The 27,870-nt window shown below is 41.2% G+C and overlaps 2 protein-coding genes and 3 non-coding genes across 7 annotated transcripts; 4 read left to right on the top strand and 1 right to left on the bottom strand.

Annotated features, from left to right (window-relative positions):
- The first annotated feature begins 1,523 nt into the window (after positions 1–1,523).
- LOC117498173 lies at positions 1,524–1,740 on the top strand. Its single transcript, XR_004557551.1, has one exon. It is a non-coding gene; the product is annotated as a small nucleolar RNA U3 (small nucleolar RNA).
- A 1,366-nt stretch (positions 1,741–3,106) lies between these two features.
- Positions 3,107–3,323, top strand: LOC117498176. The gene has a single exon (XR_004557554.1). It is a non-coding gene; the product is annotated as a small nucleolar RNA U3 (small nucleolar RNA).
- A 2,034-nt stretch (positions 3,324–5,357) lies between these two features.
- On the top strand, positions 5,358–24,245 carry intu (inturned planar cell polarity protein). The gene is made up of 17 exons (XM_034150193.1): positions 5,358–5,573; positions 6,943–7,523; positions 9,204–9,289; positions 12,055–12,270; positions 14,690–14,808; positions 14,923–15,012; positions 15,502–15,579; positions 16,965–17,148; positions 17,541–17,594; positions 18,151–18,213; positions 19,559–19,768; positions 21,417–21,509; positions 21,736–22,149; positions 22,363–22,457; positions 22,534–22,723; positions 23,243–23,379; positions 23,657–24,245. The coding sequence occupies exons 1-17, from the start codon at positions 5,443–5,445 to the stop codon at positions 23,766–23,768; spliced, it is 2,853 nt and encodes a 950-aa protein (XP_034006084.1). The 5' UTR covers positions 5,358–5,442; the 3' UTR covers positions 23,769–24,245.
- trnan-guu lies at positions 12,880–12,953 on the top strand. The gene has a single exon. It is a non-coding gene; the product is annotated as a tRNA-Asn (tRNA).
- On the bottom strand, positions 24,224–27,857 carry ino80b (INO80 complex subunit B). 3 transcript variants are annotated; one of them, XM_034150200.1, is made up of 6 exons: positions 27,690–27,854; positions 27,135–27,262; positions 26,755–26,929; positions 26,504–26,673; positions 25,765–25,898; positions 24,224–25,061 (listed from the first exon to the last, which is right to left on the bottom strand). In XM_034150200.1, the coding sequence occupies exons 2-6, from the start codon at positions 27,172–27,174 to the stop codon at positions 24,597–24,599; spliced, it is 984 nt and encodes a 327-aa protein (XP_034006091.1). In that variant the 5' UTR covers positions 27,175–27,262; positions 27,690–27,854; the 3' UTR covers positions 24,224–24,596. The 3 variants fall into 3 exon arrangements, with proteins under 3 accessions (XP_034006091.1, XP_034006090.1, XP_034006089.1); XM_034150198.1 differs by having other exon boundaries at positions 24,597–25,061; positions 25,765–25,934; positions 27,690–27,857; XM_034150199.1 differs by lacking the exon at positions 27,690–27,854 and having other exon boundaries at positions 25,765–25,934; positions 27,135–27,174.
- Positions 27,858–27,870: the final 13 nt, after the last annotated feature.

Here is a 27,870-nt window from a genome sequence, read left to right as displayed (position 1 = left end):
TAGTGTTGTTGAGGCACTCTATTACTTTAATAGTGATGGAATTATGGCTCTTTGAAGGGAGCCGGATCTTATGGCTCCGTTCCTTTCAAAGAGCCGTTCAAAAGAGCCGTTTTTTTAAAAAGGGGGCGGGGTTACTAGGTTTATCTGCGAAATAATCACCAGGATAATGATTGACTGCATTGCCAGACCTAATGTCAATAATCTGCATTGTAAACGTGACACAAGGTGGCGCCATATCCATGTCATCATGTCAGTGAATGTACTTTGAATTTACCCTCTGTATGTGTTAAGTAAATAAAGTTGCCTTGCCTTGAATGAAATTCACGCAACTCTTAATATTAGATACTGTGTTTTTAAGTGGCGATGGAGATTATTTGTTGACCCTGCTTTAAAGGATATTTTGCCTTTACAAATGGTGCGCTTTATCACTGCCTGGGTTTTGGTTGAATCCAAATGCTGCTGCGTTTTCGCGTTTGGCTCATTTTCCATCCGAAAAACACATCTACTGTACCTGTCCTGTACCACTTGTTATGACTTCTCTCTCTCGCGTATTCCGTTAAGACCCACCCCATCTCACTCCTCGTGCTGAAACATGCTGAAACCTACCAAACAGAGTAGGGGCGGGTCTTCACAGAATACGTTTGGGGAACAAAATCAAGCTTTTTAAAAGGCGAGTAGATTTTGGCAGGCAGTGAGTGCAGACCAACGATTGAACGATAAAAAGAACGGCTCTCACCAAGTAGGACTCGGTTCCCCTCGTTCGTACCAAAGAGCCGTTCAAAAGAATCGGCTCGTTCGCGACCGACACATCACTAAGAGCCCATGATTGTTTAATCATTGTTTATGTATTTAGCTACATTTGGCAAAAGGATACATGAAAGTTTTACTCTACTCCATTCAATTTATATACTTTATTATTTTACTGTTTGCTACAGTTACTTTGCACTTTATGGTTTTACCTACAACCCATTATGTTCTTATCATAATCAGAATAGAGTATGAGAGGTATGTTTACACATACAAGAAATGTGCTTTGATATATGGTGGTGCAAAAAAGTTATAAGAGAAGCTCAAAAATATATCAATTCTAAAAAGAAAATATATTTCCCAAAAATATTTAACATTAAAAAAAAGAATAAGGACAAGTATTTATACCAAATACAAATATACAAAATAATCTAAAAAAAAAACTAAAACTACTAAATATGGTTCCTTTTTGAAATAATAAACTACCAAAAGCAGCTAAACTAGACTTATTCTCTCATTATTACCATCTGACGTATAACTAAGTCATAGCATTTATTTTAGCGCTTTTCCAAGTCCTCAAATCGCCATATTAGACATGTAATATGTACATCAATACTGTGGACAAAACCCACAGGAGCATTTAGGATGAAGTGTTGCCCAAGGACACAAGCAGTGGCTGTGAAACTGGGGTTGAACCTGATCTGAGGCAGTGAGCACCATGACTGAGAGGTGCATGTCCTTCATACTAGTAGTAGGGCTAGCGCAGTGTAGAGGTTAAGACTATACTTTCAGGGATCATTTCTATAGTTTCTGACTTGAGAAATGTGTTTCTAAAGTGATTGGTCTCGCTAACCACGATGAAGAGACGGTGATACTCTTTCCTGAGCGCGAAGCTGGCAGAGAGTCTTGATTCAGTTCTTATGCTCTCTGCCTTTGATGACCGTTCACTGCCTCCTCTGGGGGCTTTGAGGGACAGAGTATGTTCAGAGTGGCAGTGCTTAAATGTTCAATATAAATCAAGATGAATAAGTGGGAATCAGCCAAAAGTGTTTTCAATGACATCGGTGTCATTGAGGCATTCCTTTATCATAATATGCTCATGGTTGTTTATTCAATGTATATGTATTTGCAACAATTGCAAAAGGATGCATGAACGTTTTACTCCTCTCCTTTTAAATACTTTATTCTTATTTGATTGTTTACTACAGTGTAGCTACAGTGTAGCCTACAGTTGTTTACAATATGCTATTGTTATTTAGGTGATTGTTGTATTAATATATGCACATGATTGTTGACTCAATGTATTTATAATTTACACCAATTGCAAAAGGATATAAGAAGTAGTGATGGGAATTACGGCTCTTTGAAGGGAGCCGGATCTTATGGCTCCGTTCCTTTCCGAGAGCTGTTCAAAAGAGCCGTTTTTTTTAAAGGCGGCGGTGTTACTAACTGGCAAATTTGCATTCAGGAAAGCAAGTTTCCTTACTTTTGAGGGGTTCATGCGATTTCTCTTCTCTGAGAAGATTTGTCCAGTCTTGGAGAATATTCTCTCTGATGGAACTGACGTTGCCACAATGCAAAGCCTTTTCGCCACGAGCTTGGTGAGCCTGGAGTATAGGCAGTGAACCAACGATAAAAAGAGCGGCTCTCACCAAGTAGGACTCGGTTCCCTTCGTTCGTACCAAAGAGCCATTCAAAAGAATTGGATCGTTCGCGAACGTAACATCACTATTTGCTATAGTTACTTTGCAGATTATTGTTTTACCTACAACCCATTATGTTCTTATCATAATCAGAATAGAGTATGAGATGTATGTTTACACATACAAGAAATGTGCTTTGATATATGGTGGTGCAAACATAAACAACATAAGAAAGTAAGCTCTAAGAGAAGCTCAAAAATATAAAGATTATAAAGTGAAAACTATTTGAAAAATAATATTTAACTTTTAAAAATAATAAAGACAAGTATATATACCAAATACAAATAAACAAAATAATCTAAAAAAACGAAAACTACTAAATATGGTTCCTTTTTGAAATAATAAACTACCAAAAGCAGCTAAAATATACTTATTTTCTCATTATTACCATCTGACGTATAACTAATTCATTGCATTTATTTTAGCGCTTTTCCAAGTCCTCAAATCGCTTTAAATTACATATTACATATTAGACATGTAATATGTACATCAATACTGTGGACAAAACCCACAGGAGCATTTAGGATGAAGTGTTGCGCAAGGACACAAGCAGTGGCTGTTAAACTGGGGTTGAACCCGATCTGAGGCAGTGAGCACCATGACTGAGAGGTGCATGTCCTTCATACTAGTAATAGGGCTAGCACAGTGTAAAGGTTAAGACTATACTTTCAGGGATCATTTCTATAGTTTCTGACTTGAGAAATGTGTTTCTAAAGTGATTGGTCTCGCTAACCACGATGAAGAGACGGTGATACTCTTTCCTGAGCGCGAAGCTGGCAGAGAGTCTTGATTCAGTTCTTATGCTCTCTGCCTTTGATGACCGTTCACTGCCTCCTCTGGGGGCTTTGAGGGAGAGAGTATGTTCAGAGTGGCAGTGCAAGAGTGTTTAAAGTAAATCATGATGAATATATGGGTCATTACTGGTTAGTCATTTTAACCTGTATGTCAACATGACCTGCGTATGGTTATATACTCGTATATACCAGAATCAGGTTTATTAACCAGGTAGGTTTACACGTACGACGAATTTGACTTGGTGTCGTGGTGCTACATAAAAGTAAAACAAGAATGAAAAACACAGGTAGAGAACTAGAACAATATTACAAATAATTAAAAATATAACAGTATTTACATTGGAATGGAATAAGAAGGAATAAAAATAGGCAGTAATACAAAATATTGATGTTGTATATTGTGTGCATTAATGTAATTGTATAAGGACATATTGTCGTTTTACTCCACTCAATTTATTTACTTCATTTTCATATGGTCATGGTTTCACCTTTAGTCAAATAAAATATGGTCCCTTTTTTTTTTTAAATAATAAACTACCTAAAGTGGCTTACCTAGATTTTGAATAACTATTAATATTGTATTCAAGTGAATATGGCAACACAGTGATGTATAGTAAAATAAATAATTCTCTTTAAGAACTTAATAAGCCACTAACGGTGATCCGTTTGTCTACTTTTCATTTTGTATTTTTACAATATGATACTACTAGCACCAAGACAAATTCCTCGTATGTGTTGGCAATAAACCTGTTTCTGCTTCTCTACTGTATTGTTTGTAATGGGTAAAGTATTTGATTACTTCCTCCACTTATTTGGCGTGCATTATACCATTTTATATAGTCCAAATTCTTTATATTGCATGTAACTCTGATATAAACCGAAATTGTTACATGTTGTGTTTCTTCCATAGTACGTGATTTGTTGTTGGGATTAAGTAACGTTATTTTCCCATGCTTGAATAGCCTACTTCTTATAAAAACAGCTCTAGTAGGCCTATAGGCTTGTGTGCAGAGCGTTTTGTTGGTGCCCAGAGTAGGCGGGGTTTTGCTCCACCTGCCAAGAAAACCAGTGGGACAAATTCCACTCTGCTGGCCTGGAGAAACACTCAAAACTTTAAAAAAAAAGCACCAGTGTGTTTCTGCTCTCTTTGAATTGAGTCGGTGTTAAACCAGTGATTGACGTGAGAAACTGGAGCAGGATTCGTTGCGCTTTTTGAGACGCAGTGCATCCTTTATGGTGGCGCAGAAACTACATACATGTCAAAGCAAAGGAATACATTTTAATCATTGTTGTCGCTTTTTAAGGCTTGTTTTTTTGGCTCTTTTGGAGTTTTAAATTGCATCTTCATTCACCGGACAATTGGAGTTAACGCAGCGTTATTGCCGGGGCTATAAAACATGACGCACAAATGATGTTTAACATTTCTATAGATGGAGGATCATTCTCTAAAAACTTGGAGGACTTTGATTCAATTCGCAGTGTTCTTCTTTACAGGTCAGTAGCAAATTCACACGATGCACGGATGGCACAATTACCTTTATTTTCTCTTTTTTACACACACCTAAAGTGTTGTGCTTTTGTTTGGTCGTAGTGGCTTTGGTAAATACCGGAGGGGATTTAAATGACTCGTGCAGGTCGGTAGGGAGGTGGAGAAAGAGGGGACATTATATGCAACATTTTAAATGCCACAAACGTACAAAAAATTGTAAAAATGCGCTCTAAAGTTCATTTAATTAGTTGTTATTGTATCCTCAGTCCCACTCCAAGCGTTGTTCTCAAACATTCTGATGTATTTTACACCGTGTTATTTTAATAAACTGTACCTACCCGGTGTTTTTGTGTATAGGGTTAATTAAATGTTCCTGTAGATATTGTAAAACAACGTATTTGGTGTTTTATGTGTGGTAAATACATTATTTAGCGTGCGAGAGTCTCGTGCTGCCAAGTAAACTAGCACGCACTTGCCTGCCCATGCCCGAGACAGCAAGGCAACAGAAAGCTTCTGTGTTGTTAGGGGCAACTGCACCGTCCACCAATCAGATTGCTCTCTTTAGAATCACGTGATCACACCGTGGCCAGTCAGCTCGTCAACGAGTTCCAACATGGCGACAGAACAGCAGCGTTTGTTTTGGTAAAAAGTTTAGCTTTTTTAAGAAGTATCTCGCATTGCATGGGGAATAAAACGTCTCGTAATCAACATGGCGACTGCAGACGCCCGAAAGTGTATCGATACATATGTTTGTGGCGGGAAAACAGAAGAAGACGGTGTTGAAATGCACGGTACTGACTGTGAATCCACATCAAGTTTCAACAGCTCCGACTACTCAGAGTAAGAAGATAATGTATCATCTTTTAGACAACAAACAAACACTTATCCTCTTTTAGACAACAAACAAACACACCGTATATACGCGGAGTTGACATTATGAAACCCCGTAAATCTACTGAAGATTTGACAGATGTTTGAACTAGCTAGCAAACAGAAAAGTTTGTTAGCAGGAGATCCTGTAACGCGACACTCAAACATTTTGATGGTGTTCCTTTCCCATTTAAAACTTGAGCTTTGGTGTGGCTCCTTCAGAGGGGGAAGAAGTATTCAGATGCTTTAGTAACATTAACAATACGTTATTGTCAAATTACTTTATTACAAGTAAAAGTCCTGCATTCAAAACCTTAAGTAAAAGTACTAAAGTATTCTTAGTAATATGTACTTAAAGTATAACAAGTCAAAGTAATCATTTTGCAGAAGAATGGCCTTTTAGTGTTTATATAATTATATCTATATATGTGACCTAAATATATAATAGTGTTGCATCGTGTAGCATTTTACTGTTGTAGACGAACAAAGTTCTGATTGACTTTCTGTTAAATACTTACATTATTTGTCTCTTTTGTGTCTTAAATAGTTAGTCCATAGTTTTATTTTAAGAAGCACTGTTTGATTAAAGAAGCTAAGTTGGTTTGTGATCATAAGAAGTGCTTGTTAATGTAAATATGTGTCCAGCTTTGAGGGAGTGTGTCTTCACATCCACTCAGTTTCCATCTCTCCTCCCTTTTGCTTTTCATGGCTCTTTGGGGACTGTTTTCAATTTGCGACGTAAACCTTCATAAATAATTGTATGCTTCTCGCCACCCTCAGTACATTTATGGATAAAACATCAAAGCTGCTTACCACAGCTTCTTCAAATCAGGTTTAAATAGAGAAAAGCCACACGGAAATATCACTATTACAACATACACTATTTTGGACATGCATGTGATCATGCTTTGTACATGTTATAGTTTAGTTTTTTTCCTTCATACATGTACAGCTCTGACAATAGTAAAATTGTCTCAGTATCGATTCATAATTTGGAGACAAGTTGCACACATTTTCACAAGCATCGCCTAAATACTGACACTTCATAAATAATATTTCACCATAATTCCTTTCAGGAGAGAAACAGTTATATTGATATAGTGGCAGGCAAGGGGAGGCATTTATTGTTCACATATTCACTCATTTCACCTAAGCTTAGCATAGCCTTTTAGACCAGAAGTAATATCAAGATATCCAACCTCCCAAATGTTATAAAATCCTGTAACATCATATTAAGTACAATTGATGGTACATCTCTCATACTTTACCATCTCTTCCCAGTTCCATACCACTCTGCCTTTTAATCGTACGCGTCTTTCAATCCCCTTTTCTCTCTCAGTGACTTGGAACCAGAATGGCTCGACGACATCCAGAAGAACGGAGAGCTTTTCTACCTGGAGCTGAGTGAGGGCGAAGAGGAGGCTGCACTGGCCAACGCCAATCAAAGTGTGGCCACTAATCACGTCCGCTTTAGCGAAAAGGAGGCCGAGATCCTCACCGAGCAAAACAAGAAGCAGCGATGCGCCTCTCGGACTAAAGGCGAACCCACGCTCAAACGGCTAGCCAGGATCCTGAGGAGAAAACGTCGGCCATCTCAGCGCAAAGGCGGAGGAAAGGATGAGGGTAAAGAGAACTCTGCTCCAGCGTCCATCCTGAAGAACCAGCCGGGTCAGAGGCAGGCTGTGACGGTCCAGCAGCTGAAGGAAGTGTGTGTGTACCTCAACCCCAAACGTCTGGCAGGGTCTTCTGCACCGCTCTGTGAAGGTGGAGGCCTGCTGGAGGCGCTGCTGGGGGTGGTGCATCGAGCCTCCTGGAGCCGAGGGTTGGGGGACCCTCCGGAGGTCCGACAGGAGGACAGACTGACCGTCCATGGATTGATACCCAACAGCCCGGCCATCAAATGTGGACAAATCCTAATTGGTAAGACCATGGTTTCATGGGGTTTTATATTGTCGCATCGACTCAGTTGTCTTGTGTCTTATGTGTCAGAGAGAAACCATTATTTATTTATTTTTGTGTCATTTTGTAAAGCACCTTGAGCTGCATGTGTTGTATGAAAAGTGCTATAAATAAAGCTTTATTATTATTATTATACTTAAATTCAAAGAGTCAGCCGTTATTAACCTTGTGCAAAACTAAACAAATATCAGAAAGACATTTTCATGTTAGTTTTCAAAGCAGTAAAACATGTTTCAAGTTGGCTAAGACACCCGTACAGACCTCAGTAGACGAGGGATATATCTAAAAAGCTTTGGAGGAACATTTTATTTTGATAAATATAACATACTTTTGTCACTGACTCACTTTCCCCGTCCTCTAAAAGAATCAATTGGAAAATGCAGCTTCGTCTGATTTCAATAGCAGTCATACTGAGTCATCTACATTTCCACTCCACACAAATGCACTGCCAGATCACGGGGCTGCAAATAATACAACACAGTCATCTTGAGAAAAACAGCCCACAGCATTCATAATGAGTCTGTGTTATTGTTATTATTATGAGTAAATGTACACAAATCACTAGCCTTGGTGTGTCAAACTCGTTCAGAAACATTAATCCATAGCAACAACTACAGAGTGATAAAAACCTTAGTCATAGTTTCTGTTTTGAGAAACCACTAAGGTGTTTAATAGCTACTTCTCATTGCTAACTCTTAGCAGCAAGTATATTCAGTCCTAGTGGAGCTTTCAGTACACTTCCTGAAGAAAATAAAGCTCCTGGTCCTGAGGAAATGTCTGATGGAAAGCTTGTCTCCTCTGAAGTGATTGTCTCCTATGAGGGTTAATGATCGGACAGTTTTTAATAGATCGAGGAACGTCGAGCTTCAACACAAATGACTTCCCACACGAGTAACTGAGAAGCTTTTATGCAGCTTGCTTAAACAATTAGAGTGGTAAGATACCTGGAATAGCTCCGTTACTGAGATGGTGTTCAGCCTCCCTGCACACAGAGCAGGTGGAGCCTTTTATCGGCTTCTTACTGGGTCTTTACAGCCAAGTGCATAGAGCAGAAGCACATTGCCATAATACTCTGTTGTTAAGCCAAGTAAACATTTAGAGGCATGTATCTCATCCCAGACTGAGAAATATGTCCTTTTAGTCAGGGTTTTATTTAGTCACCTGTAATGGTGGCATATCCCTTTTCAGTTTGCCTTCCAGAAGCTCAGATTAAGGATCAGGTTAATGTATTTTGTAAGCATTCGAAGGATATTGTACCCATCGTGACACACATTTATGGACAACACAGACAATAGACAAATATCTTTTTATACCGTTTTGTTCGACGCTTAATTTCGGGGATTAAAAACCTCATAGCTGTCATAAATCGTTGATGCTATGCTTACGTTGTTTCAATTTATCGTGAAATAAATGTCCTTTATTGTGGACAGCATTACCCTCACCTGTGAATATATTATCTATCATCTCCTCCCTTTCTGGTTTTTCTACTTTCCTTTCTTGCTCCTGAGGTGCGACAAATCAAATTCAAATATGTCAGCGGGTTAAACATCCACACTATTTATTAGTTGGTTTTATTTTCTATCTTAAAGTTCAAGCCAGGTTTCCTAATGATAAATGTCCTTTTTCTTCGTGCTTGATCAGGTGATGTGCTCGTGGCGGTGGACGATGTGGACGTTTCCTCGGAAAACATCGAGAGGGTTCTGTCCTGCATCCCAGGACCTACGCAGGTGTGTGTAAACCTTTGAAATAAAAGCACAGCAACAACAGTTTGGAGGTGTTAGCAATCAATATTGATCAAAACATTGTTAGTCCCTTTCTTATAGGAGGCCCACAATGTGCGTGTCTTGTCCCAAACTGTAAATATAGACATTAAAGTACTTTGAAATGCATGGGTTCATCTAAACTGCTCAAATGTGAATAGAAAGCAGAAGTCAGCGCTGTTTGACATTCGAAAACCCTCAATTACTGAGAAACGATCCTTTTGATTTGCAGCTGAAATATCCGGTCGTGCGTTTCTACCGAGAAAGCAGACCATCAAAAAGTAGGAATTTGCAAATGACAGAGTGTGACCGGGCGGCTGGCAGATAGACGGGACTGCGGTGCGACGCTTTTTTTCTCGGCGCCCACAGGAAGCTGTTGCGGGTTTGGACGCGCAGCTGATTAGAAGATGTAGTCGGAAACTAAATTACACTGTAGGGAAAAGAGCAGGGGCAAAATACAAGGTTCCCCAGACACCACGATGACCCTCGAGACACTTCAAATAGAGTTTGTATTGCTGACAGGATGATTGTGTTGGAGGATGTTTTTCTGTCTGCCAGCCCTCCCACACGGCACCTATTATTTCTGCAAGAATAAATATTAGTATTAAAGTCAGTCTCCTGTGTGTGGGTGTGTGGGTGTGTGTGTGTGGGTGTGTGTGTGTGTGTGTGTGTGTGTGGTGGCTGAATGACTGACATCAACAGACTGGAATTCCAGAGAGAGCGCTCTCCGCACTAACCACATCCTTTTTATTCATGACGAGAGAAAGTGCTGCAGTTAGCCCACTCAGCATCTTCACCCCGTGATTGTTCAAATTTGAGGTTAAGCCTAAACCCATTTTCATGAATTCCTCATCTCAATATAACCAAAGCTTTCTCTTGCAAACAATTGTAGATATCCCTTTCACAACCTCTGACTTCAAGGACTCAGAATCACCAATTGAACGGTCCGTCACATGTATTTTTTTTTCCACCCCTATTGGGCTCTTCTTTAATAATAACGCTACTTTTGGTTAAAATGGCTCGCAGCCCAGATGCCGGCGCCTGTGGTTCCCGCTGACAGGCCTCCGGGAGTTCTTGAAGTGATGGTTGGATTAGAAAAATACTGTTTCAACATTTTATCCCGGGGAATATGATATTTATTTCCTTCTATGTATTTGGTAGGTACCGTATAAACCCACATTTTGTGGAAAGTAACAACCTCAACACCCCATTTATTTCTCGGAGCTTGGGTTGGTTTCGGAAACATGATCTGTACTCCCCTGTATGTGAGTGTTCAATAAAATGGCATATAGCATACACAGTCAAACACCATAATGTAGTGGGACGTGTCCAGTTAGTGGTTTAACTGGATCTGTACGTTTCATAGTGGGTTGAGGTCAAATCCCAGCAGAACCTCCACTGTTTTGAGTTTGTTCTGCTTTTTCTCTAAATGCTTCGCTAAGGGAAAACTCCTCACACTACTGACACACAGCATTAGTCTTCATAGAAAGTACATTCAACAACAGACAGATTTATTTATTTTCAGATGTGGTTAGTGCGGAAAAGGTTGCATTGGTGGATCTCTTATTCGGGGTTTATGTTTCCTTTTTTAAATTGTATTTATTTGGGTTAACAGTCTTTATTTAACACTTATTGGCCACTATGGAACAAATTCATTAACATCAGTTTAACTGCATACCTCTTCTGTTGTTCGAGAACCGTCCAGCAACAACGGTTTGAAGTTTGAAGTTTTAACCATATAATGCATGACATTATTTTGTCAATAAGCATCTTAACGGACTACCGGCATATTCTATCCCTTTTTGAAGTTTTGAGTATTTCTGCATGTATTCATTTTCTCAAAATATGATCAGACGTAGTGTACAATATTTAAATATAGATTTGACAGATTGCTTTAACTACGACATTTGTTGGAGTATCTCATCTAACTGTGTCTGCATGTGTTTCCATACGAGTGCTAGTTAGATTACCGTGCTGCTCCGTTTCTGTTTCTGTAAAATAGAGAAATGTGGTATGGAAAGTAAAAAAAAGACTGCATGAACAAGAGAAGATTCCTTCGGGTTGCAAGGGTCTGGTTATAATTGACTCAAACACGCTCAGACAAGCTCACAAAAACAAAAAACCCTAACACAGATCCCTGCAATTTGTTATGCCGCGGTTAGCTCTGGATGGTCGTGTGACTTTCTCCCAGACGATCTCCATCCTGCCTTTTCCTCAATGATCGTGTAATGATTGAAGGGTTTTCTCCCTGTTGGCAGCGCACCACACACACACACACACACACACACACACACACACACACACACACACACACACACACACACACACACACACACACGCTCACCTCTTTCAACAGACACATGAACATTGCCAAGTGTAACCATGGAGCACCATAGTGGCTCCTTTTAAAGAATGAATGAACTCTTAGCAGGGACTAAAAAGCAGCCTGATGCAGTTATATTAGAATGTTAATTATAACAGGATACATGTGTTTTGTTGTTGTTTTTTAACAACATTACTGGATATTCAAAACCATCTACCCTTTTATATTTTGTTGTTTCTGTTGACATGCACCTGGATCTATCTTCTCCTTATATATAGACATATTATCCTTTCTAGCATTTAGACTTTCGCATTCTGTTCAAACCGTAAAGCCCCCCGAGACAAAGAATGTGTGATATCGTGCTCTACAAATACACTTTGATTGATATTTGTCATCTCTCCTCTGCCAGGTGAGGCTGTTGTTGGAGACGTTGGCTCCGACGGACGACAGCAGGACTGAGGACACTTCCTCGGTCCGTAAGACGAAGGCCTCTCCTCCCGTCAGCCAGCTGGTGCGTCTGCTGTGGGGCGAAGACACCGCCGAGCTTCAGATGTCCATCGCACACGTCCCGCACATCGTCATGTTCCTCTCGCTCAAACTGGACTCGGCGTCACCGCAGGAAGAGGTCAGTCGGTGTGTGTGTGAAGTGTATCATAAAAACATTTATGCACCTTTGACAGGAAATGAATGACAAATTAACCAACAAACCTCATGAAAGACTTCGATCTTAACTTCCATTGAAACCTTATCTTGGTCCATTTCCTCCTTCTGTGCATGGTTTTCTGTTATTCCATTGCCCTGGTTGCTTTAAAAGTGATTTTATGTGAAACAACATCATTGTTTGTGCATAATGTATCAATATATTCCAATTACTTGTATATAGACTATTCTGCACTAATTCTATTCTATTTTATTTTGTTTACTTGCACTATTTTATCTGTTTTATTGTGTTGCACTGTTGGAGGAGCCTGTGACCTAAGATTTCCATTGTCATAACTACACTGTAGCTATGTACACATGACAATAAAAGCCTTGAGTGATTTTGCACTATAAAGAGTGAGAATGGAAATGCTTCAACTGAAGTCTGAGATAATCAAAAAAATCTCCTTTTTGGCTGTAAAACAAAGTGTTATGAAACAATCCCCAGTGTCTGCTTAGCAAATGCTGAGCTCCTTAGAGCAGGCAACCCCCACCCGTAAGCTTATATATAAGCTCCACCCATGTTGGTGCAGCTGTCTCTGTGGCGCAATTGGTTAGCGCGTTCGGCTGTTAACCGAAAGGTTGGTGGTTCAAGCCCACCCAGGGACGACATGTTTTTTTATTTTTAAATAAGCAGGAGGCAGCATGTGAATGAGTAACCAGATATCTGTGAAGTAGGATAAGGGTCAAAATAATTAGGAGAGAGCGGCGTAGCGAAAGGATACATTTAACTCTAGTGGGAACAGTCCACTTTACCCCTTTTAGGATCACATTTTTCTTAGTGGGTGATTTGACTGAGAGCAGCTATAAAACTGGATTTGAAACAGAAGAAGTGAGCTGTATTCTTATATCTGAGTGTTAAGAATGACCTGATTTGAATGGGAAATCTCAAGCACAGGAGTGGAAAGCTTTTAGGTCAGACTTCTAGAGAAAACTTCTGCTCTGGACGGTCTCCAAATCCTGTGGGTGCCAGTGACAGAAAACAGAGAGAAAGGGGGGAGGATGAGGCTGCCTCACCCCAGAGTGAAGCGCCTGTCTTTTTAATCTCTTTAGGGTGAATCCACACATGCCATCTTTGCTAAAGTACAGTAGTATATACAAAAAATTAATCATTTTTGGTCCCCATTGTGTCCCTATTTTATATTGTTTTCACAGTGGGTTTACTTCCTCTAAAAGCAAACTACACTCATTTCCTAGACACCTTTTTTTATTGAGTTAAGTTTGTACATAATGGAGAAACAAAACAGAGAAATCACATTGTACGTGTGGCTTTTCTTGGCTTATAACAATGATAGAAAACACAAGTACAAGATCATAAATAAAAGACAATGAAATAAATAATAAAAATTCAACAGTCATGGTTACAATGTGCATTCAGATATATTGTGTAGTGTCCTGAAGAGCATATGCCTTTTTCCACAGTGTCATAAATGATCCATTTCTTTCATTTACTCAAAAGTATTTACTCTCATCCTAGACACCTATTAATTAACAGGATATTATTTTCTTGTACCGTTAAACTGAAGTTCCTTTTTTGTATCTGCAAGCCAGATTTTTTTGTTTTTTTCACCCAAACATCAGAGTAGAGTTCGTGATGTCTGCAGCCACATCAGCCAGCGGTGGATTTCCTAAATGACAGTGTCGTGCATGAGCATCCACTTTGATTTGGTAGTCCTTCGGTTGCAGGCTAGAAACCACAGTGGTATTTTGATTCTTCGCTGTGTGATGATTTTGTGATCTGAGCATTTTCTGGCTTGTATGTACAGACGAGACGTAGCTTAAGTGATGGCTATTGCTGTTGTTTTTGTGTTCTGGTTGGCAAGGCTACGAGGGGCCCGTTCATTCAAGGTTTGTATCCCCTCACCCAGTCCTCTGTGCTCTTATCCCCTCAGCGGCTCAGCTCTTATCCTCTCTGTATTCTTTAAAGTTGCCAGCGTGCTGCGAGGAATCTTACAAACTATACACTGAATCTGCCTGAAGAACCCTCTCGTCAATAGTCAGAAATAATGTTCATACTTCAACCATGAAAACGATTTGTGTGCACATATTACAGGAAGCACTGATGAGTTTCTCTGAGCTTCAGTCAAATTCCTTAACTTCCTGAATCTACTTTTCTTTACTCTGGACAGTCCGACATGTCAAATATTTTAGGAACATTAATCTTTTAAAGTGACATGTAGATATCCGCTCCAAAGGGAAAATGGGTTGAACAGTAAAACCCTTTTTATGTGACATTTCGTTTGGTTGATAGGCTCACCGGAGAGGTTTCTTTTAGCTGAATATATATATCTTTGTGACACACGGCAACACTTTAACCTTTTATCTCTGTGTGACTGTGTCTGCAGGAGGAGATCTTGTACCAGTACCCTGCGTCCGAAGCATCGGGGCAGCTGAAGGGAGTGAGGGGGATCTTCCTCACGCTGTGTGACATGCTGGAGAACGTCACAGGAGGAAGGATACTCAGGTGGGTTAACATTTAATCCCAGTTGTAGTTCCCCTCAAATAACTAACTTTTCTCCCAGTTCATTCCTGGATGTTCTACACTTTGCTCACTCGTCTCCTCTATCCTCTCCCCCAGCTCTTCTCTCCTGCTCGGGAAGCAGCTGGTCCATGTGGGCTACTGGAAAGAAAGCAACAATCTTCTAGTTATCGGTCTTCCTGCTGAGAGGTAGCACACGTTTCCCACAGACACTGAAAGATACCTCCTCCATATTTCATTTTAACTGCAGACTGATGAAAAAAACAACGTAGACATCGCCCGGCAAGATTGAATTTCATATGGCAGTTGCACATTTTTAAGAGATTAGAAATAAGCTTTATTTTTAGAAGTGGAGACGTATTTAAGAGCAGTATCTGTTAAAACTATTTCAACATGCGTACGGTCTTCTTTTTGTCCTCTGCTGGCAGCATGAATACCTCCTTTAAGGAGCTTGTGGTTGCTCATGAGACGACTCATTTTACCCCACTTTTTATATTTTTAGAAACCAGGTCAACCCGATCAATCATCATCTCAGTTTTTTGAGGAACACCAACGTTGAGAAAAAAACCCTATACAAATGTTTTTACTTCATGGTTCCTGGCAGTAGGTCCAGGTATTTGATGACATCCGCTGAAGTTCATTCATGTCTGGGTTCAACATGTCTCTGTTTCCTCCCAGAGTTCCTCTGCTGTGTCTGCAGACGGTGGTGGGAGACGTGGTCCGGACCCTGAAAGTGATGTACGGCTCCTTGGACAGGTGGGCCGCTCTCTGCTTTCCTGTGGTCCTGCTGAGAGAGCCGGGTCAAACTGCCCCTTTTTGGCAGTCATTTTGTTCTGCTTAATGCTAAATATATTACAAGAAAAACATGTGTGTTCCACCCATTTATCATTTCAACAAAGAAGTCTTTGTTGAAATTATAAATGGGTGGGACACACATGTTTTTCTCCTCGCAAGGACACATAGGAAAGACTAAAGGAAAGACACATAGGAAAGACTAAAGGGAAGACACATAGGAAAGACACATAGGAAAGACTAAAGGGAAGACACATAGGAAAGACTAAAGGGAAGACACATAGGAAAGACTAAAGGGAAGACACATAGGAAAGACACATAGGAAAGACTAAAGGGAAGACACATAGGAAAGACTAAAGGGAAGACACATAGGAAAGACACATAGGAAAGACTAAAGGGAAGACACATAGGAAAGACTAAAGGGAAGACACATAGGAAAGACTAAAGGGAAGACACATAGGAAAGACTAAAGGGAAGACACATAGGAAAGACTAAAGGGAAGACACATAGGAAAGACAAAAGGGAAGACACATAGGAAAGACACATAGGAAAGACTAAAGGGAAGACACATAGGAAAGACACATAGGAAAGACTAAAGGGAAGACGCATAGGAAAGACACATAGGAAAGACTAAAGGGAAGACACATAGGAAAGACTAAAGGGAAGACACATAGGAAAGACTAAAGGGAAGACACATAGGAAAGACTAAAGGGAAGACACATAGGAAAGACTAAAGGGAAGACACATAGGAAAGACAAAAGGGAAGACACATAGGAAAGACACATAGGAAAGACTAAAGGGAAGACACATAGGAAAGACACATAGGAAAGACTAAAGGGAAGACACATAGGAAAGACACATAGGAAAGACTAAAGGGAAGACACATAGGAAAGACTAAAGGGAAGACACATAGGAAAGACACATAGGAAAGACTAAAGGGAAGACACATAGGAAAGACTAAAGGGAAGACACATAGGAAAGACTAAAGGGAAGACACATAGGAAAGACACATAGGAAAGCTTATGTCATGGACACAGGCAGGAACATACAGGAAGAAAGCACACAGATACACCCGGGAGCCGGGATGTGGATCATTCCAATTCACACGATAAGTAGTTTCATAGCATCCCAATAGATGAATAATCAAGTTAAAAAACATATCAAGAATTTAAAAGGTTGAGTTCAGAGGGGATGAATGACTTTGAAAAGCGATTTGTCTGAAGAGCAGGTAGAGCATATCTACGCCCTGATGGCAATCCAAAGGCAGCCATGGTATTTGTAGTTCTTGATAATGTAATCATTCTTCTGTAGTCCTATGAATGACCTATTCTTCATTGTGTCCTCTGTAGAGCGTTCTGTCAGGCGGACCACGCCCCCAGGTTGGACCACTTCTTCTGCCTGTTCTTCCAGCAGCTCATCCAGCCGTCTCGCCTGAGGGACGGCTCCTCCGCCCCCCCCACCGACGTCTCAGGGACCCTCTTTCTGGACGGACTGCCGGCGGTCCGATGGCTCACGCTGCCTCCAGAAATCAAGGTTCATTTCTCTCTGTGGGGTAGAGAGGGGACAGAGACAAGAATATAATTTAGACATTTAATTCGTGATGGAGTCGAAGTAAATGCAGTGGTAACAGATATTTGTTTATTGCAGTGTCTCTTTTATAAAAAAAAATGTAATGTTGGTTGTGAAGAAGTTGTTTTAAAATGTAGCAATGGCGCCCTCTAGTGTCCAATGTTGGAAATGTAACAAATACATCATTCATAGAGTATCTGTATTGAAAATAGATGCAAATGTAATGATGTACATGATTTTAGTGGATAAAAGCAGGTGTTAAGACTTTAGATAACACCTTACATACTTGGAAATACAAAAAGATTTAACATATTTTAAATGCTATTAAGCTTTTATCTGATGTTCTCTCTCTACAGATGGAGGTGGATACTGTTCTCTCTGATTTCGAGTCTTCTGATTTTGGAGAAATGGTGAGAAAACACACCAGTACTGCCGTCAAGCGTTACATACTTTTATATCCATGCCACCTGTTAGGAATCTATCATAACAATTTAGCCAATTACAAATAGGTGCTGTAGGCTTTAGACCCACACATGTTCCTTAATCCTGCTATTTATTAGTTGGCAGCTTGTTAGCTGAGATGCCATCTGTTTTCTGGCCTCAGCAGGGGAGAGGAAAGGTCAGACTATTTTTAGAGTTGTGTTCGTGTACCTGTATTATTAATGAGAAGCTAATGTCTGGTTTTCCTGTGTACGTGCAGCGCTAACCGATTACATGAAGCAGCACTTTAGGTCAGACAAAGTGAGAGCGAGGGAAGATTCATACAGGAAGTGGTTGAGTTCAATTGAAGCTCCATTTAAATGTGTTTTTTATATTATCATCGCGGCAAGCTTTGTTAAGTTTCCTTATTTGTTCATTGTTGTTTAAAGAGTTCCTGGTTTATAATAGGTCCAATTTGTATCGAGGTCAAACAATGTCACTACTCTCTTTGTTGTATTTATTTATCTTTATTTCCTTCTCTAACAGTCCGAGGACTTTTTTGGCCTGAGGCGTCTGTATGTCATTCTTGGCTCCTGTTTGTTCTACAAGGTAGGGGTCTCAGTGAAAACACACTCGCTCATATCTCATATCACATATCACTCATATCACTCATATCACTCATATCACTCATATCACTCATATCACTCATATCTCATATCACTCATATCACTCATATCTCATATCACTCATATCACTCATATCTCATATCACTCATATCACTCATATCACTCATATCTCATATCACTCATATCACTCATATCACTCATATCTCATATCACTCATATCACTCATATCACTCATATCACTCATATCTCATATCACTCATATCACTCATATCACTCATATCTCATATCACTCATATCACTCATATCTCATATCACTCATAACTCATATCACTCATATCTCATATCACTCATATCACTCATATCACTCATATCACTCATATCACTCATATCACTCATATCACTCATATCTCATATCACTCATATCACTCATATCACTCATATCACTCATATCTCATATCACTCATATCACTCATATCACTCATATCACTCATATCTCATATCACTCATATCTCATATCACTCATATCTCTCATATCACTCATATCTCATATCACTCATATCAAAATGTAATTACAAAGATACTTCAAGAAAACCACCTCACCGGGTCAAAAAAGACCCACTTATGCATCTAAGGGTATGGCAACAGCAGCCAGCTATCAGAAGCTTTCTCACACGATGGCGATGGCTCTGTGACTAATCACCAACCTGATGACTCTGATCAAATATTAACCAAGTACAAACGGGGGACAGTGAGCTCTACCCTGTACCAGTGAAGGTGTGAGAATCACTTAGCATGAAGGGAAGAATCTTATCTTGGTATTTAGATGTGTTTTATCATTCCACATGGGAATGAAGTGGGACCTTTAGGAAAGCTTTGTTTATAGAGATAATGAGAATGCATTGTTTCCTTCTGTTTTAAAAATGGAGCTCAACAAAGCCCTGTCTGTATCGTTCACTGCAGTTAACTAAACAATGATATTGGAAACGTGCTTTTTGTACTTCAAAGTCAAGAGAGATTGAAATACCGTTTCCCACAATCCCGAATACAAATATATATAAAAATATGTATAAAATATGTATATCCTATATATATACACAATCAACAGACACATATGCACACATTAAGATAAAAGCACAACAATCAATATATACAAAATAACAGTTACTTCAATATCTTTGGGGATGTACATTAGTGCAAGATTGTCCATAGCAGCGTAGAAGTGGTTTTATTCCACTCTATCAAATGTATTTTCACTCACACTGCTGGCTTTAAACCCTTCATTTGTTTGATAAAAACTGCACTTAATTGTCTCCACGCTCCCCTTGCAGTCCTACCTGATCGCCAACCACCTGCCTAAAGAGGACCTGCTGGACGTGTGCCTGTACTGCCAGCACTACTGCCTGCTGCCTCTGGCCTCTGAGCAGCGCGTGGGTCAGCTGGTCATCTGGAGGGAGGTGTTCCCCCAGCAGAGAGCGAGCACCAACAACCCAGGATTCAGCCAACCCCAAGGACGCCACTTCCTCCTCATAGTGGGGCTGGTGAGGAGGAGGCCAACTGTCGTGTCACATGATCATATAATCATTTTAAACATCTGGTCTTATACTCTGATTGCCTGTTACATTGTAATGTAGTCTTGTATGTGTTTAACAGAGACATATGTTAAGGGTTTACATTGCAGGAGGGCAAAGGAAGTAAAGGGGGATATGCAACTGGTTAAGGACTGGGGGGTTTCATGGTTTAATGGTGGGGATGTTTAGATAATAAAGGGAATGTAATGGTGGGACCAGTTGGATATTCTCTCTACTTTATAGTGTGTGTAGTGCATAGGCGGAGTTTGACATTTGCGCTTTGGGGGGGCAAACCTTTTTTTACTGACGTCAGTACACGGTCCCAACTATTGCGTGGGGTGCTACGGATACAGTAGCAATAAAGCCAGCGTTCACCGCACTGAGTATACGACTTTCCCACATACGAACACAACTCGTCCCGTCATGCACGCCTCATGCCCGCCGTACACACACACTCTCATATGGAAGGGGCGGTCTCTCCCCCCAACAACAGTGCATTACATAACTGTGAAACTTATCATAACTGTGCACATCTTATACTTATTTGATAACTACTATATCCCTTGGTTACTTGAACACGCTACAATATGTCTATTAACCAGTGTCCTACCTTAGTGCAGAAGTAGACGCCTTAAACGTCCCAGAAATATCCATCACTGCTAATTCTTGTAATACAATAGCTGAATCACTTGTATGCAAAAAGAAAAAAGCGAGGGAACTTGTGTCCTTAACCTCACACGTCACACACACGTCACACACACGTCACAACATGCGACTGCTCAAAAATGAAATGATTTCAAACAAAACATGATATTATTCAGATTTGTATTGTAATGGATGGGAACCGGAGAACTAAGTTCGGACGCGTGTTCCAGATGACAAAACAATGTCCATACGAGTGTATATCTTTCAATCCATCGATCCATTTATTTTGTTGTTACCATTCAGATACCAGTATAATATGCACGCCAGTCACGCTGAATACAAACAGGTTTAACACACACAGCTCATATTGACACGGCTTCTGCCGACACGGTCGAAAACTGTTTGCTTCCGTCCCAAACCACCTGCACCTGATCACCCAGTGGTTACATTTATACACACTCACACGAGTGAATACTCCATCTAGTGTAGAAAGTTGGAACTGCATCATTAATTACACGTGCAGGTAAAATACAAACAAAGACACATGCATTATGGCTCCAACAGTGCGACTGTCAGCTGTGCTCGGGGTGCAGAACTTCTCTATCCATTTGGGATTTCACTTGTATATTGACTTTCTTTATTACTTTATTAAATATAACAAAGACACACTTTGTCCATCAATCATTTATCAGTTTCTCTTAAGAATTTCCTCCACACCAATCACTCCTTGTTGCCCGATTTCTACTCAGTTATATTTGTGTATGGTACAAGTTATATTTTCCCCTTGTAATCCTTCCTCTCTCTCTCTCTCTCTCTCTCTCTCTGTCTCTCTCCTGTCTCTCTCTCTCTCTCTCTCTCTCTCTCTCTCTCTCTCTCTCTCTCTCCTCTCCTCTCTCTCCTCTCTCTCTCTCTCCTCTCTCTCTCTCTCTCTCTCTCTCCTCTCTCTCTCTCTCTCCCCCTCCCCCTCCCTCAGAGGCACTTCATGCAGTGCGTGCTGCTGGAGGCCGGCGGCTGTGCTTCAGCAGCTCTGGGCTCTCCAGGACCCGACTGTGTCTACGTAGATCAGGTGAACCTTGTTATTCTTCAAAGCTAATGCCTAACATATTACCTAGTCACTCTTACAGCCTATTCAATGTAAATAGGCGGAGATACTGTCCACTATACTGACGAGGAAGGATAAAGGGACAAAAATAGAAGTACTGCGACATTCATTTTTTAAAGGTTTTTATTGTCAAATGCACACCAAACAAATTGCTACTATTTCACTATTTCTATTTCCTCTCTGAGCCCAGGTGAAGGCCACCCTGCTGCAGCTGGAGGTGTTGCAGGCTGGTGTTGAGGAGCGCCTGAACGCCCCCCCGGCCCCTTGCCTGTCCTGTGCCGACTGGTTCCTCCCCGCGGCCCGCGACCGCCTGGACAGCCTCGCCTCGTCCTCCCCCGTCTTCAGTAAGCTGGCGGGGGCCGTCAGAGGCTCCTCGGGGGGGTCGAGGGGCCGCAGCCTGTTCGGAGAGAGGGCCCGGCGGAGCAGCCCTCAGAGGAGCCAATCGGACAGCGGCAGCGAGGGCCAGATGGATGCTGGGACATCACTGGCTCCAGGCCTCAGTCCACACTCTACACCGGACTCGGGGAGAAAGCTGGGGGGCCGTCGGGACTCCCTGGGGTCCGGAGGGTCTGAGGGGAGTGGAGGCAGCGGAGGACTCTTTAAGGTACAGTTGGAGTCTTTCCTTGAGGCTAGATATACAAAGGAAGGTCACAAAACATGTTTTTAGTTGGAATACAGAACAGTATTAGAATGAAACCTTTCTATGCCCTGACACCTGTCATGTACATATAAAAGAACAGGCTAAATGGTGTGTCCACCCAATGATTTTTGTTAACGTACCACACTCACAGGGTAATAATGTTTGCTTTGTCATCAGATTCCCAGGATGAAGCATCCGAACCCATTCTTCCTGGGCACCCTGAAGAAGACCCTGACGGAAAGGGAGACGGAGGAGATGTACAACACCATGAAGTGGGTGATGAGATGCATTTCTTGTGTTTTTTTTAATTTTGGCTAGAACTTGCTAAAAAGCTTCTTGTTGTGACAGACTGACCTCTGGGGCAGAGAACACGTTGTTCCACTACGTCGTGATGGAGAGTGTCCAGGGGATCTTCATCGCTCCGACCCACAGGGAGGAGGCTCAGCTCAGCGGCTCCATCCACCCGCAGCTCATCCGCAACTTCCACCACTGCTGCCTCTCCATCCGCGCTGCGTTCCAGCAGAGCCTGCCGGCCAGGGTGGGTCACCTCTAGGAGGCCATGAAGAAATGTGTTTAGAACCGCAGACCGTATCTGATCAACATACTGTGTCGAAAATATGCAAAGAAACGTCATACTATGTCGAAAATATGCAAAAAAACACAGAGTATAGTATTTTGAAAATATGCAAAAAAACACAGAGTATAGTATTTTGAAAATATGCAAAGAAACGTCATACTATGTCGAAAATATGCAAAAAAACACCATACTATACTACTACTATACTATATCGTTTTCAAAAATACTATACTGTCATTTTTTGCGTATTTGCAACTAGTATAGTATAATAGTTGCAAATATGCAAAAAACGACATAGTATAGTTATGTCGGAACATGCAAAAAAACGACATCCGAATACCTTTATTCGTCCCACAGAGGGGATGTCCAAAATATGCTAAAGAAAATACATGTGAAATGTTCTGAAAAAAAAACATAGTATGTCCAAAATATGCAAAACAAATCGACAGTATAATGAATGAATGACCTGTCCCCCTGCAGGGCCGGCGCGCTGCAGACCGGCCTCAGGGCTGGGGTCTCGGCCCAGTGAAGGAGCACGGGGTCCTGTTTCAGTGCAAACCTGAGAACTGGACGGACCAGAGGAAGCCCGCTCCCACCATGACCTACTGGGTGATAGGGTACACTTTATCCTATTACATGATAACTATGGAGTACCTGGATGGAACTATTCAAATTAGGCTCAAAATTCCCCGTTCTACTTGAGAGCGTTTTGCCTTAATTTGTGCTTTTAACTATTTTTAGAAGTACATAAAAAAAAAAAGGTTTTGATCTATCTGTGTGTCTTATGACATTTCATGATCATCTCTAACTTCCAAAATTGCATTCTGGGTAATTTGCTGAAAATATCACGCCTGCCTTTCCCCCCCTAGTCTAATGTATTTTTCCATGTCTCAGTCGCATGCTGCTCGAGCCGGTCCCTCAGGAGTTCTACGTGTGTTTCCACGACTCGGTGGCAGAGGTTCCCGTAGAGATGGCCTTCAGACTCTCCTTCGGCCTGGCCTTGTGATCAGATCTGTGACGAGAAGGATGGACACTATGGACACTTCTTAGCATCTGTTGAACTCTCAGGAAAAACTGTTGGGGATTATCTGCACGTAGTCTGGATCTAACAAAGGGACTCTATTTCAGAGATGATGTTCTGCAGATAACAGCAGCGATAAGCAAATAGCAGTGAGTTCTAACCAGGTCATGGTTTTGTGCTTTGTTGCCGACCACAGATGTCTTAATAATATATATATATGTGTGTTTGTGTAAGTGAAAAGCCAATCAGTGAATACCTCAGAAAATGTGTTTACCTGTTAAGAGCAGACGCCCTAACGTTTACTAAGCTGGACCAACTGAAACTATTCTGCTGCAGCTATGCTTCATGTTGACAGCAAATAAGGCTGTAACAACTTGCAGTGTTGGAACAAATAAATGATACTTTATTTAAGATGTACAGTTTTGTAATAACGAAGTCAATTAAAGAAGCAACTCTCTTTTATTGTTTGTCCGTCTCCACAACATAATTCTACATTACTGACAAAGGGAGTGGAAATAATGCTATTCTTTCTCCAAACATATCCAACAAATATGAATCTTATCAGTATTGATTAAGACTCGGCAAACATATCTTAGAATTCTGCATTTTATAATGAACATAATTGAATTGTGTGACCAGGGAAAACCATTATTATAAGGATGACACGGCAACAACAAAAAAGATTCAGTCCTGAAATGATTTGTGTCGAGTTCAAATGATCCTTTCCAGACGCATCCATTCAAATGTTTGAGGATGTAGTCTGTATGCACCTTCATCCGGATGTAGTAACAGAGTTCATTCGTCCTTTAGAGTTCACGCAGCGCTCTGAACCAGCAGCATGTTCCTCTTGTAGCACTCGAGGCTGCAGAGGGGCACCCCGCTCTTGGAGCAGGCGTACCTCTTGATGTTAGGGCAGCCGGTGACCCCGCAGGTCAGGGGGGTTGCAGGAGGAGCAGAGGGGGGGGTGGGGGTCGGAGCAGGAACCCCCGAGGGGAAGGAGATGTTCATTCCCAGGGCGTTGTCTCGGTAGCGCACCATGGGGCTCTGGCTCAGCTTGGACTTCCTCTCCCTCATGCTCTTGATCTTGGCCTTGCTGGTTTTGGTCAGCCTCTCGATGGTCTGGTTCTTGCTGTCCTCCGCCTTCTTGGCCGCCTGCAGGCGTCTCTTCCGCGCTCGCTCCTCCCGCTTCTGCATCATCTCCGCCGTCATCTCCTTCTCCTTGTAGCCCATCGGCAGCTCCAGGAGCGGCTGGGTCTGCTGCTTGTGTAACAGCGCTTTCTGAAAACACGACAAAAACACTCCTTAAAGCACACGTTTATATTTGAGAGAACATGTTGGCATGACAGATTACATATTTGTTGAACATCAGGTAAATTACTACCTCCGTTTTTTGTATATATTGATATAAGTGGACCATGCTAAATTAATGTTTCAGTTCCTGTATTTTCCTGTTATTTATTTACGACAGGCGATCCTGCCCTAAAGCAGCTTTTAGTGACTCAAAATAGTTTTTCACTACGGTATGCTAGTAAGATGCTGGAAGTCTGCAAGTTAGTATCACAACAAGTTTTTGACCATTTCACCAAGTATTAGATATTGAATTCAGTGATATGGCATGTGATTAAATCATCAAGTCTGTAGTGAAGCTCGCAAGATGTCATTTGGATGGAAATCAGTTGCTTTAACGCTATCATTTACTTTCAATAATACCCTTGTTTAAGTTTGATCCGCCTCCTGTGAGTCAGAACTTAAATAGATTGCAGAATAAGTAGAATAGGAACTGAGTTAATTACATAAACGGCCACTTGTTTATAGCAACTTATAAAAGCAACCATCTGTAAAGCCTAGCCACATGCACTCTGTAACACAAGACAAATATCCAACTGAAATGTCTAAATGAAATCCTAGTCTTACACGTTCCACCTTAAAGCATGTTCTGACTAACAGGTGATGAGAGTTCAGTGTCTCTCCTCCTCCTCACCTGCCGCGCTGTGAGCAGAGACTCGTCCACCTCCTTCTTCAGCTCCCCGTTGTCGTCGAGCTCTCCTTTCTCCAGAGCCTCGAGCCACCGCTCCTCCTCGTCCACGGGCACCATCATGGAGTCTGAGTCTATGTCTGGCATAGGGGATGTGGCCAGGTTACTGTCTTCGTCTGACGCAATACAAACCGGATAAACATGATGAATGTGGGGTCCAGAAAATAAATCCTCACCATGGTACAACTGAAATACAGCTGAGGTTAACTAGCATCCACTGTGCGCCTCGGAGTAAGAAAGGCTTTTGATGTGAATAAAGGGAACATTCACAAGCATTAAAGCTTTTGTTTAGCTGTCATTGGATGTTGTTCAACTGACAATTAAGGTACATAATATGTTTTTAAAGGCTACTCATAAAAGAAGTATCATATATGGAGAGATCTTAGAGTACTGTACCGGTGCAAGTTAATGTTTTTGCATCAATGTGATACACTTAATACTCTTGGTTGTAGTTTTACTACTGTTCTGGGGATCTTTGGGTTTCCCCAACCCGTGTCGTGTGACCACATAAAAAGAAATAAAGTTGACGTGTTAAGAGATAAAACTGTCAAATATTTAAAAAGCAAAAATGAGAGAAATGAACAGAAAACCAACAATCTGTCCACCTAGATTGATCTTTGGAGAATCATGTGGTGTCAAGTTCCAGTATTTAGCATTTGACCTTACATCTTAACATTGAACTCACCAAGCCAGGCTCGATACTGCTCCAAAGGCACAGACGGCTCATCGTCGTCACCATCACCATCATCTGAGTCATCATCATCATCCGAGTCATCGTCATTATCAACATTGTTAATAATCATCAAAGGAGAGGGAGGACAGGCGACACCGGGGTGCACGGTGAAGGTGGGAACACTGGGAGAGGAAACAGAAATCAGTGAGGGACTGGGTTTGGATGGAAATTACTTCATATTTAGACTTCCCCCCCCCCCTCACCTCTTGGTCCCCAGCGTCTGCCCCCCCAGTTTGATCTTGAGTCGGAGCTGTGGGGGGGGCCGAGGGACCGGGGGGGGCTCCGGGGCCTCGGGGAAGCTGTGGTGCTTCCTCTTGTGCTTCTTGTGTTTTTTGTGTTTGCGCTTGTGAACGCTGTGCAGGCTGGAGCCGCCCTCACCTGAGAGGAAGAGAGGGGAGACACAGATACATGAGATACATGTGTGTTATTATTAATATGAATATAAAATGTGCTCCACATCTTAGGACAACTGGTTTGTGAAAACGAATCCAATGAACTACAAACTGAGAGTCTGTTTTAATTGTCATCTGAGAAATGTAGTGACTGAGAAAGACTGTAAATGCCAGTACTGTTATTTACTCACCGAGGAACCTGGGGTGAATCATGTCTTTCCTTTTCCCCATTGAAGCGGCAACAGGGATGTAAACACGGAGAACAGCAGCCAGTGAGCAGATCTACATGGCAGCAGAACTCTCCAAGTTATCTGCAAAACTGAGAGGAAAACGCACCTGATTACCAGAGGTGGGAGAAGTACTCAGATCTTATACTTGAGTAAAAGTAGAAGTACCAGACTGTTGGAATACAGTGCAAAATAAAGAGTAAAAGTATACTATTAGCCTCTGAATTGTAGTGGAGTATGAGTTCAAGCAAACAATTAAAATACTCTAGTAAAGTACAAGTCTGTCAGAAGAGTACTTGAGTAAATGTACATGTTACTTTACACTGCACTGCTTATTACTGAAATCGTTACATTAAATCGATTTAAATGCATGTAAATGTTCTCTATTTGTTGAGTTAGCTAAGCAATAACCTTATATTTAGTAAACTAGCTTCAAAGAGTTAGCTTGATCCTTATTTAGCCATATGATCCCTCATCACATAAACTAGCAAACATTCAACGTCAAGCAACAACATTTACCATTTTGAAAGAAAGCCCATGCTGCAAAGCTGAGGCGAATTCACCCTTAACTGTTATGAACTAACAGTAACATACAATCATTATATTATAATGATTAAGACGCTTCATAACGTTGTTATCATTCTAGTAAGCACACCGCCTAAGCTAAGCTAACAACACGGAACTCCATCTTCTTCGTCAT

Source organism: Trematomus bernacchii, unplaced genomic scaffold, assembly GCF_902827165.1.
Source record: "Trematomus bernacchii unplaced genomic scaffold, fTreBer1.1, whole genome shotgun sequence".
In the NCBI taxonomy this organism is placed as follows: domain Eukaryota; kingdom Metazoa; phylum Chordata; class Actinopteri; order Perciformes; family Nototheniidae; genus Trematomus; species Trematomus bernacchii.
The sequence above is the reverse complement of the archived record's forward strand: the minus strand, read 5'-3'. Positions and strand labels throughout refer to the sequence as shown.